The following is a 12,717-nucleotide window of genomic DNA, read 5'->3' as shown; positions in this document are numbered from 1 at the left end:
CTGCTATCCCATAGTTTCAGCTACCTCCAGATGATCCTTTTGTAAGATGTCCCTGGGCAAAACTTTGAGAAATATTTTACTTGATGGAACCTTAAGCAACCATTAAATTATGCTTACAAAATGTTTGCAATAATTTGAAAACAGTTTAATGTTTTCATTTAAATTGAAGAAAGCAGAAGATAGGATATAAACCTACATTTTAAGTGAAAAAAGTTGGTTATCTCAATTTCAAACTAGGTAAGAGATTTGATCCTTGGAAAAGTTAACTGATTAAATACAGGGTGATTTTTTTCTTTGTTTTTAATTTTTCCATAATACCAGCATAAATTATTTTTATAATGAGAAAAAAATAAACTTTTAAAAAAGTTATTGAAGTATCATTGATTTAGTGCTGTATAAATCAGTGTTGCTGATTTACAGTGTTGTGTCTGCTGTACAGCAAAATGATTCAGCCATATGTATACACATATCATTCCCATATAGATTATCAAAGAACACTGAGTAGATTTCCCTGTGCTATCCAGCAAGTCTCTGTTGACTATCCATTCCATACACAAAAGTGTGCATCTGTCAACCCCAAACCCCATTCCATTCCTGCCCCTCATTCCCTGCTTTGGTAACCATAAGTTTGTTTTTGAAGTCTGTGACTCTGCTTCTGTTTTGTAATTAAGTATGCTTATGTCATTTTTTGGGGCGGGGGGGGGATTCCACATGTAAGTGAGACCATATTTGTCTTTGCCTGACTTAGTTGATGTAGTATGGTGGTCTCTGGGTCCATTCATGTTGCTGCAGATGGCATTGTTTTGTTCTTTTTTATGGTTGAGTGATGTTCCATTGTGTATGTGCCGTATCTTCTTTATCCACCCTCCTGTCAATGGACATCTAGGTTAACTTTTAAAATGAGAGTCCCAGAATTCCTGTCATGGCTCAGCGGTTAATGAACCCGACTAGGATCCATGAGGATGTGGGTTTGATCCTTGGCCTTGCTCAGTGGGTTAAGGATCTGGTGTTGTCATGAGCTGTGGTGTAGGTCGCAGATGGGGCTCAGATCCTGCATTGCTGTGGCTGTGGCCTAGGCTGGCAGCTGTAGCTCCGATTCGACCCGTAGCCTGGGAACCTCCATGTGCAGCAGGTGTGGCCCTAAAAGGCAAGACAATAAAAAAATAAATAAAATGAGAGTCCCATTTTGAACAAGCCTTCAAAAACATGAAAAGCATTTATACAAAACTCCTTTAATTAATTCTCCCTATTTTCTAATATATTGTGAAAATTTATCTTTCCAAAATAATTTTAAAATATTTTGATAAAATAAATGTTGGCTAGTAAATAGAATTTTTGCGGTAGTCACAAATTTAGAATTAGTTTGTTTTCCAGGAAAACTGTGACTGATTTTATGAATGATATACATTGAAATTCCGATATTTCAATATATATCACTAGACTTACAATATAATTTGTCATATATTTGGGTCTAAATAGATGTTTCTGTATCCATTCATTAGTTAAAATATGTTTATATTTTCAAACACACTATTTTGCATTTCATAATATAAATGGATTTTTAAGTTGAATTTAAGTAAATCATACTTTATGGAAGATCGTCACCACCAAATGCCTCTATATAAACTGAATTAGTTAAAATTTGTAAAAAACAAACAAAAAAAAAAAACACAAAAAAAAACCCAACAACAACAAAAAAAAGACTAGCAGAATTTGAATTAAAAAAAAAATAACCACACATAAATTCTCAAATGAAAAAGTACAATCATTAAAAATAAACAAGTTGAGAAGTTCCCGTCATGGTGCAGCTTAAACAAATCCGACTAGGAACCATGAGGTTGTGGGTTTGATCAGTGGCCTTGCCCAGTGGGTTAAGGATCCGGCGTTGCCATGAGCTGTGGTGTAGGTCGCAGATGCAGCTCAGATCTGGCGTTGCTGTGGCTCTAGTGTAGGCTGGCAGCTGCAGCTCCGATTTGACCCCTAGCCTGGGAACCTCCATATGCTGCGGGCATGGCCCTAAAAAAGACAAAAGATGAAAAAAATAAAATAAACAGGTTGATAATGTGAGAAAAAGAATGTATATATATGTGTGACTGCATCACTTTGCTATACAGTAGAAATTTACAGAACACTATAAACCAACTATAAAGAAAGAGTAAAAATCACTTAAAATGGTAAATAAACAAGTTAAGGAGTAGATTAAAAGGCAGAATAAATACCAGTGAGAAGCTTTTAGTGAACAGAGTCTGATAAAAAGCACTCTGCATTCGACAGACAGACATAAAGAGAAGAGAAAAAGGAAAGGGCAGATGGCCAAGCAGCACTCACACCAGCCAACTGGGGCAACTTTCATCAGAGAAGGCACATGGTGACAGCATCAGTGGCAGGTGCTCATGTACCCTGCTACCCATGACACTCTAGGGCAATGCACAGCAATCTGGCAAGGGGGGTATGTCAGAGGTTCAGCATGGGATCCCAATGTTTGCACTGTGAGGCTTTTGAGCTGCATGAGTAGGAAAGTGCTGGCACCTTGCCTGTGCGATCAGAGGCAGGGACACCGTCACAACATGATGTGTAGAATCTTCCATATAGCGTGTCACAACTCTGTCTCTCCTAACCTGCTGGCCTGATGCCCATGGCTAGTAACTCTCCCACCTGGCATGATCTGGAAGTAAAATCCCAAGTCTTGTCAGGGCAGCTGTTGAGATGGGGCAATCCAGTGGCAAAATTTGCCACATCAGTGCATATGCCTTGGAAATCAACAGACCCATCTATGGCATAATTAGGGGCCTGGGCTCCAAGTGGTTGACAAGGATTGTCTGCCCGAATGGACCATCACCAGTTTGGGCAAAGCTCTGCAAGAGGCTCAGTCCTTTTCTGAACAGACAACCTACAGGCCTCAGTCAGTCATGGATGAGTTAATATCACCCTCTATGGAGTTTCTATTGTGGCTCAGCAGAAATGAATCCGACTAGTATCCATGAGGTTTCAGGTTTGATCCCTGGTCTCACTCAGTGGGTCAAGGATCCAGTGTTGCAGTGAGCTATGGTGTAGGTCACAGACGTGGCTCAGATCCCATGTTGCTGTGGCTGTGGCCAGCAGCTGCAGCTCTGATTCAACTCTTAGCCTGGGAACTTCCATATGTTGCATGCATGGGACTTCCCGTGTGGCTCACAACAACATATGCTGCATGCATGGCCCTAAAAAGCATTAAAAAAAAAAAATTCACCCCCTAGCACATAAGAAACAATTACATGGGACCATCCAACAAACTTCATGTAAGAGTTCCAGAAGAAAGAAGAGAACAGAAAGAAAAGAAAGGAGCAGTACTGAAAGAGAAAAAGGTCGAAATTTTCCAAAACTGATTGAAGATGGACATGCATCCCAGGCCAGATACATTAAAAACAAGTCTACATCTCAAGATTTCACAGTGAAACTACAGAATATCAAAGACAAAAATAAAATCTTAAGAGCAATCAAAGAAAATCAAGATATCTTGATAACCCACATAACAGAGAAATCACAATAGGTTAACAGGCTCCCCCAAATTTCCCCCTCCCCACGGGCACAAGCTGCTTCTCACATCAAGAGCTGCCACTTCCCTAGGGTTGGCCCGCTCAGCCAAAAGGATGCAGAGGAAATGGCATCTGAGACTTCTGAGACCAGGCCTTTAAGGGATGGGCAAATTACACACATTTTTCTTCCTGCAAATCTTTTTTTGGGACACCATCCTTCACCCCTGCCTGGCACAGTGGGTCAAAGGATCCAACACTGCCACAGTTGAAACTGAGGCTTGGATCTGATTCTTGCCCTGGGAATTCCATATGCTGTGAGGTGGCCAAAAAAAAAAAGGAAAAATAAAATTCAGCCACCAAGCAAGGAGAAGCCCAAGCCACACAGAGACCTGAAGGGCAACAATTAACAGCCCCAGGTTAATTGCACGCAGGAACAAGAACAGCCAGTATCAACTGCCAGCCCTTTGATGTGCTGGCTGAACTGAGTTCCCAAGTCACTGTAGCCCCAGCCAACACCAAAGGAAAAATGACCCAACTAATACCAGGCAACCTGAGAAAGAGTAAAACCGTTTGAGTTTTCAGGCATTACGTTTGAAGGAGGTTTTTAAGCACCAGCTGACAATTAAGACATTTCTCAGCTACAATTTCAGAAGACAATGGAAAAATATCTTTAAAGTGCTGAGGGGAAATAATGCACGACCTAAAATCCTAAAATAAGCTTTGCTTTCATTTTTAGACAAATAATGAAAATTCACCATTTAAAATCTCTCGCAGAAAAAAAAAATACTACATACAGAATAGACAAATAGTAGCAATAACTGTAAGCAATGAAATTTACAAATATGTTGTAAATCTAAACAAGTACTCACTTGGTGAAGATGAGATATGACTACGATATTAAATAATAGGTGATCTAGTTAATTACTATAATGTCTGTTTTGGTGCTTCAAATTTCTGCTTAATAGAACACTACCACAGAGAAAGTCCTTTAGGTGAAAAGAAGAAAAGTCCTTTAGGAGAAAGTCCTAAACAGTCATTCTTTCGGAAGATGAGATCCGCAGGTGGTTGGATACAGGACCCTCGGGTACAGTAACTGAAGGGTCACCTGTGCTCCCTGTTTATCAGTTCTTCCTTTCTCCTTCCCCACCACCCCTCACAGGTGACCCTCCCACCCTTCCACACCTGAGAAAGTCTCTGACCCAGCCATCAAAGGATAAAGAAAAAACGTTTATAAGAAAACAAAAGAGGGCAGTCAGGCAAAAGAACTCGCTCCTGGCCTTCACCCAGGTGCAGCATTTGCTGCCTGCTTCTTCTTTACTTTTACCTGCTTTGTCATAATCCAAAATCATGTCATGGACATGCAATGAGAATAATAATGATTTTTAACATTAAGGACCAAGTTTTGCCCAAAAGGCATCTTAGAAAAGATTTAAGCAAGAAACACCCATGACCATATGAACTATTAATTTTCTCCCCCATCTCATTCTTAACATGAAAATTTTTTTTTCTTTTTTTTTTAAGGGCCACACCCTCGGCAGATGGATGTTCCCAGACTAGGGGTCTAATCAGAGCTGTAGCCGCCGGCCTACGCCACAGCAACACCAGACCGAGCCATGTCTGCGACCTACACCACAGCTCACGGCAGTGCCAGATCCTTGACCCAAAGAGCGAGGCCAGGGATTGAACCTCATGGTTCCTGGTCTGATTCCTTTTCGCTACACCACGACAGGAACTCCATTAATATGCAAATTTTCAATCACCTACTTTAAGTAAAGAGTTTCTTAAAGAGTAGAAAAGTTCAGGGCTTCAATTTTTAATTAACATACAACTCAGTTATATTAGAAAGTGATTAACCATTTTAAAAAAGATTATTAAGCATTACTTACTTTAACAGCAAATTTCTTTGATGCCATGGCTTGCTGATTCCAGAGTAATTATAGACCTTTAACAGAAGAAAAAAGGTTTAAGTAGGTATATCAAAATCCCTTTCTATTCAGATATTATACAGGAGAAAGGTGGCTAAATAATCAAATATCAATAGGTATTTTTACAAGATGAATATTCACTGATAATGGGTCCTAACAAAAATATGACATTAAATTAGCAATTTAAAAACTGCCCACAAAGAAAAACATAGGCCTAGATGTATTCTACTAAATGTTTGAAGGAGAATTAATACCAATCCTTCCGACTCTTTTAAAGAAGCATAAGCAAAAATTTTCAAATCATTCTAAAAGGTTAGTGTTATCCTGATACTAATACCAAACAAAAACATCAAAATAAAAAGGAAAACTACATACCAGTATTCAAAAAAAATACTGTAAACCAAGTCTAGTAACATACAAACAGCATTATATACCATGACCACATTAGATTTATCCTAGGCATATTAAGTTGGTTTAACATCTGAAAATTAATCAATATAATACACTATATTAATAGAATAAAAGAAATAAAAATACATGGTCATCTTAAATTTAGGAAAAAAAAACTAACAAAATCCAACACTTCTTTGTGTGTGTGTGTGTGTGTGTGCGCGCGCGCACGTTTTATTTATTTATTTATTGGCCTTGCCCACAGCACATGGAAGTTCCCAGGCTAGGGATCGAAACTGAGCCACAGCAGTGACAACAGATTCTTAACCACTAGGGCCACCAGGGACTCGCAAACACTTCTTTTGATTAAAAGAAAAAACAAACCCGGGAGTTCCCATTGTGGCGCAGCGGAAACAAATCTGAACTAGGAGCCATGAGGTTGCAGGTTCAATCCCTGGCCTTGCTCAGTGGGTTAAGGATCTGGCCTTATCGTGAGCTGAGGTGTGGGTCGCAGACGTGGTTCGGATCTGGCGTTGCTGCGGCTGTGATGTAGGCCAGCAGCTATAGCTCCAAACTGACCCCTAGCCTGGGAACCTCCATATCCCACAGGTGCACCCCCCCAAAAATTTTTTTTTTTAAATAAAAAAATAAAAATAAAAAACCCAACACACTCAGAATAGAAAGAATCATCCTCAACCTGATAAAGAACATCCGGGAACCACGGCTAAAATCACACTATACGATGAAAGACGGAATGTCTTCTTCTCAAAGAAGAAAAGACAGTGATGTTTGCTCTTATACTTCCACTCAATACTGTCTCAGAAGTTCTAGCCAGAGCAATTAGGAAGAAAAAGAAATAAAAGGTATACAGATAGGGCAGAAAAAGATAAAACTATCTCTATTCACAAATATATATACTTTGACCACACCTACGCCATGTGGAAGGTCCCAGGCCAGGGATTAAACATGTGTCACAGCAGAGACCTGAGCCACTGCAGTGACACCATCAGATCCTCAACCTGCCAGGCCACAAGAGAACTCAAATGACATTTCTTTGTCTTTTGTCTTTTGTCTTTTTAAGGCCGCACCCACAACATATAGAGGTTCCCAGGCTAGAGGTCCAATCAGAGCTATAGCTGCTGTCCTTCACCAGCCAAGCAACACAGGATTCGAGCCATGTCTTTGACCTATGCCACAGATCATGGCAACACCAGATCCTTAACCCACTGATCGAGGCCAGGTATCAAACCAGCAACCTCATGGTTACTATTTGGATTCGTTTCCACTGCACCACAATGAGAACTCCATATGACAGGTTCTTATCCATAGAAAATCCTAAAGAACTTTTTTTTAAAAAATCTATTAGATTTATAAAGCAAGGTTGTAAGATATAAATATATGTTCAAAAATGAACTATATTTCTATATACTGGCAATGAGTAATCCTGAAATGAAATAAAGAAATTCTGTTTACAATAGCCTCAGAAAGAATATTTACAAAAAAAAAATTAACCAAAAGGACCCAAGATTTCTACACTAAAAAACATAAAATATTATTGAAAGAAATCAAAAACTTAAGTAAATGGACAGATACCCCATGTTCATGGATTGGCACACCTGATAATTTTGTTAAGGTAGCCATATTCCCCAAATTGATCTTTAACACAATCTCTATCAAAATCTCAGCTGATTTTGTAATGGACTTGCTGTAATGGCTCAGCGGAAACAAATCTGACTAGCATCCATCAGGACGCAGGTTCAATCCCTCGCCCTGCTCAGTGGGTTAAGGATCTGGTGTTGCCACGAGCTGTGGTGTAGGCCGCAGATGCAGCTCGGATCCAGTGTTACTGTGGCTGTGGCTGTGTCTGGCAGCTATAGCTCCAATTCGACCCCTAGCCTGGGAACTTCCATATGCTACAGGTGCAGCCCTAAAAAAAAAATCTCAACTGACATCTTTATAGAAATTGACACTCTTATCCTAAAATTCATATGAGAATACAAAACATGTGGAGTAACTAAAATACTCTTGAAAAAGAAGAGCAAGACTGAAGAATTCATACTTTACTCCCATTTTAAAACTTACCTCAAAACTAGAGTAATCAAGATACTGTAGTACTGGCATAAAGATAGACACATAGATCAATGGAATAATACTGAAAGCAAACAGACCATTACACTGATTTTTAATCACTGTATCATGACAATTTAATGGGGTAACACTCCTTCCAGTAAATGGTGCTGGGACAACTGGACATCCATGTGCAAAATAATAAAGTTGGACCCTCTACATCACACTGTATACAAAAATTAACTCAAAATGGATCAAAGACCTAAATGTAAGAGCTAAAACTATAAACTCTTAGAAAACATAGATGTAAATTTTTGTCACCTTGTACTATCCAAATTTCTTAGATATGATACCAAAGGCACAAGTGACAAAAGAAAAAATTGGTAAAACAGATTTCATCAGAATTTAAAACTTCAGTGCTTTAAAGGATATTGCCAAGAACTTGAAAAGACAACCCATAGAATAGGAGAAAATATCTGCAAATCATATCAAATAAGGGACTCATGTCCAGAAAAGGCAAAAAACTCTTAAAACTAAACTGTCGTGGCTCAGTGGAATGAACCCAGCTAGTATCCATGAGGATGCGGGTTTGATCCCTGGCTTCACTCAGTGGGTTAAGCATCCGGTGTTGCCATGAGTTGTGGTGTAGGTCACAGATACGTCTCGGATCCCACATTGCTATGGCTGTGGCATAGGCCAGGAGCTATAGCTCTGATTATACCCCTAGCCTGGGAACTTCCATACACTGCAGATGTGGCTCTAAAAAGACAAAAAAAAATAAATAAATAAAATAAAAATAAAAAAATAAAACTCAACAAAAAGATGAATCACTCAATTGTAAAATGGACAAAGGATGTGAACAGACATTTCTTCAAAGAAGATATCCAAATGGTCAGTAAGTTCATGAAGAGATGCTCAAAATTACTAGTCATCAAGGAAATATAAATCAAAACCACAATGAAATACTACTTTATACCTACTAGTATGACTAAAATAAAAAAGACAACAATAACAATAATAATGACAAATATGCAGATAGATCTGAACTCTCATACATGGTTGGTAAGAATGTAAAATGGTGCAGACACTTTGGAAAACAGTTTGGCAGTTCTTCAAAAAGTTAAACATAGAGTTGCCATGTAGTCCAACATACCCCCGCCCAGGTATGTACCAAGAAAAATAAAAACTTTCTGTGACTCATCTATATGGGAAAAGAATCTGAAAAAGAATGGATGTGTGTGTACATGTATAACTGAATCACTCTGTTGTATGGCAGAAATTATCACAACATTGTAAATCGACTATTTGTTAATAAAACTTTTAAAAATGAAAAAAAATGTAAATAAAAACCTAGGTCCACATATTTAAACAGGAATGTTCATAATAGCATTATTCATAATAACCAAAAAAAAAAAAATGGAAACAACCCAGATGACCATCAAATGATGACTGGGTAAACAAAATGTGCTATATATGTACAGTGGAGTATTATCTGGCAATAAAAAGGAATCAAGTTCTTATATTCCCCTTTTCTGTGCTCAGCCAGGCAACTGCCCTCTCTCACCTTGCAGAAGCCCTGAGAACTATTTTCTGGAGATGGTAAGACAGAGGATCTCTGGACTGGAAAACTCCAGGTGCAGAATAAAGTGGACAATATCCCACTGAAAAAAGAGAAATTCAAGGGCAGCCCACATGCCCTTGTGATGGTTAATTTTGTGTCAATTTGTCTGGGCTAAGGGATGCCCTGATAACTAGTAAACATTACTTCAGGTGTGTCTGCGAGGATGCTTCTGGAAGAGATTAGCATTTGAACTGGGGAACTGAGTAAAGCAGACGGCCCTCCCCAAGATGAGTGAGCACCATTCAATCCACTGGGGGCCCAAATAGGACAAAAAGGTGGAGGAACCAGGAATTCAAGATCTGTTGGGGACCTCCATCTTCTCCTGCCCTTGGACATGCGCACTCCTGGCTCTGGGGCCTTTGGACTTGGACTGAATCATACTACTGGCTTTTCTGGGTCTCCAGCTTGCACACAGCAGGTCATGGGAATTCTCGGCCCCCATAACCACAAGAGCCAACATGTGGAGGGGGTGTCTTCTATTGGTTCCACCTCTCTGGAGCAGCTTGACTAACTCCTCTACTCTGCTACCCTCTCTGAATAGGAGACTGAAACCTTCTCATTCAGGGAACTGGATTTAAAAGTACTGACATCAGGGGTTCCCCAAGCAAACAGCCGAGACAGATGGTTCTGGAGTGAAGGCCACACCCACAAGCCCCACATCTGTGTGCAGAACTAACTTCCATTTTTTAGTGTCCCACTCTCAAATACATGTAAACACCAGGAATCACCCACCACGTAAGCAGAGTCTATCGTGAAAGAAAACAAAACAAACAGACAAAAAAAAAAAAAGACTACTTGGCTAAAACCTAGTCTATGAAAGGAAGAAGAAATATTTTTTAAGATACTAACACTAAAATCAGTGAGATAAGAAACACTGCATCCATAAAGCAATAAATAACTTTTTAAAAAGGAACTTCTAGAAAACAACCAATTAAAAATATGATAGCCGAAATAAAGAACTTAATAGAAGGTCTAGAGGATCAAGTTAAGTCATCCAGAAACTTCAGCAAAAATAAAAAAATGAAAAATAAGAGAATAAGTTAAAAATTAAAGGACAGTGTAGGAGAACAAACACATAAAAACTGGAATAGAAGCAGACCCATACTAGGGCATATATCACAGTAAAATTTCAGGCATTGGTGACAAAAAGAATCCTAAAAAAGTATGTGGGAGGGTGACTTGAGGGTGGGTGAGTTGGGAGAAAGGGGAGTGATAAGAGACTACTTGACTCCAATCTGCCGAAAGCAACTCTGGACGCCAAAAGGCAATGGAGGGAGTTTCCGTTGTGGCTCAGCGGATAAAGAACCTGACTAGTATCCATAAGCATTCAGGTTCCCTCCCTGGCCTCATTCACTAGGTTAAGAATCTGGCATTGCCATGAGCTGTGGCGGAGGTTTACAGATGGGACTCAGAACCCACATTGCTGTGACCATGGCATAGGCTGGCAGCTGCAGCTCTGATTCGACCCCTAGCCTGGGAACGTCCTTCCACATGCTGCAGATGAGGCCCTAAAAAGAAAAAGGGAAAAAAAAAAAAATGGAAAAAATATCCTCAAATACATAAAGAAAATTGTTTTCAAACTCCGGTTGCATTTAAACACAAGACACAAGGTAAGGGGACATTTTTAGACGTGCAAGGTCTTTAAAAAAAAGTATGTCCCATGCATCCTTTCTCAGGAAGCTACTAAAGATGTGCTTCACCAAAATGAGGAAACTGACTCCCCAAAAAAGAGAAGATACAGGAAAAAGGAAAGCTGAGATAGGCAAAAGGCAGAGGAAATTTCAGGATCTGGTTGAAAGCAGATCCCTGCATGAGACTCAGGGGCTAGACAAGCAGTGAACCACCAGCATAGGACAGAGAAGGTTGTGAGGCTTCAGGAAGTGTCTGGGTGCAGGCAAATGAATTTTCGACAACCAGTGAAGAATAGGAGACTGAATTAGGACAGGTGCCTGGAGAGCTAAGCAGCTGAATACTAACAGGGACGTTACTGATTCCAGTATAAACACAAATTAGGCAGAAAATAAAGAGTACTTCATACACAGCTCAGTCACCACAAGCATTTACAGTCATGATAACAAACACTACATCTTGACCTAAACAATATTCTATTTTCAGCAAAATTAGGAAGATGGGAAAAGTGTGTGTATGTATGTGGTAGAAACACAGAGGTTCAAGGGAGCTCCCTTTAATATTAATGGAATGTTTCAGAAGCAAAGCCTAAAGCCAATAATAATAATAATTATCACCACCACCATCACAAGAGTCAGAATAAGGCAGTAATATAGCAAGAACCTTAGTGATAAGGATCCAATTCTTTTTTCTTTTTCTTCTTTTTAGGGCCACACCTGCAGCATATGGAAACTCTCAGGCTAGGGGTTGAATTGGAGCTGCAGCTGCCAGCCTACACCACAGCCACAGTAATGCCAGAGCCGCATCTGCGACCTATGCTGCAGCTTGCAGCAATGCCGGATTCTTAACCCACTGAGTGAGACCAGGGATTGAACCTCATGGATAAGAGTCCAATTCTTAACCCTCTGAGCCACAATGGGAGCTCTGGACCCAATAAGTGTTAAACTCTGGTCTATCCTAAAGAGCAAGCTGAAGAGAGCTGCTACAGAGGAAGGAATGAAGTGGGAAGGATGCCATAACCCACAAGTCGTGTATGTGGAACTATCTGCCTATTTTGCTCATGTATTCAGATACTTTTAGAGCAGCACTGTCCAACAGAAATATAATGCCACAGATGTAACTTTAAATTTCTTGGAGTTCCCCATATGGCTCAGGAGGTTAAGAATCCGACTAGTATCCATGAAAATGTGGGTTCGATTCAACCCCTAGCCCAGGAACTTCCATGTGCCACAGGTGCGGCCTGAAAAAAAACAAAGAAAAAAATAATAAAATTTCTAATAGCTGTATTTTACAAAAAGGTAAACAGAAACAGGTGAGATTAATTTTAACAATATATCTCACTTAACCCAACAAATCCATTATATTATCATTTCCGCATGTAATCGATTTAGAAATATTTACATTCTGGGAGGTTCCCTGGTGGCTCAGCAGGATCTGACATTGCCAAGGCTGTGGCTCTGGTCACTGCTGTGGTTCACGTTTGATCCCTGGCCTGGGAACTTCTGCATGCTGTGAGCATGGCCAAAAATATTCACTCTTGGTATTTTAACTAAGTTTCAAATCAGGTATC

General features: G+C 39.6%; 1 protein-coding gene across 1 annotated transcript in view; it reads right to left on the bottom strand.

Annotated features, from left to right (window-relative positions):
• SLX4IP (SLX4 interacting protein) overlaps positions 1 to 12,717 on the bottom strand; it is a 211,837-nt gene that overhangs the window by 181,372 nt on the left and 17,748 nt on the right. Inside the window, 1 exon segment of the mRNA XM_021078052.2 lies at positions 5,402 to 5,457. Within this exon segment, the coding sequence (XP_020933711.2) occupies positions 5,402 to 5,428 (27 nt within the window). The 5' untranslated portion in view covers positions 5,429 to 5,457.

Source organism: Sus scrofa, chromosome 17 (assembly GCF_054392235.1).
Source record: "Sus scrofa isolate SSC_HxYL_T2T_F1_AM1 chromosome 17, Sscrofa_HxYL_maternal_Yorkshire_Landrace_v2.0, whole genome shotgun sequence".
Lineage (NCBI taxonomy): Eukaryota > Metazoa > Chordata > Mammalia > Artiodactyla > Suidae > Sus > Sus scrofa.
The sequence above is the reverse complement of the archived record's forward strand: the minus strand, read 5'-3'. Positions and strand labels throughout refer to the sequence as shown.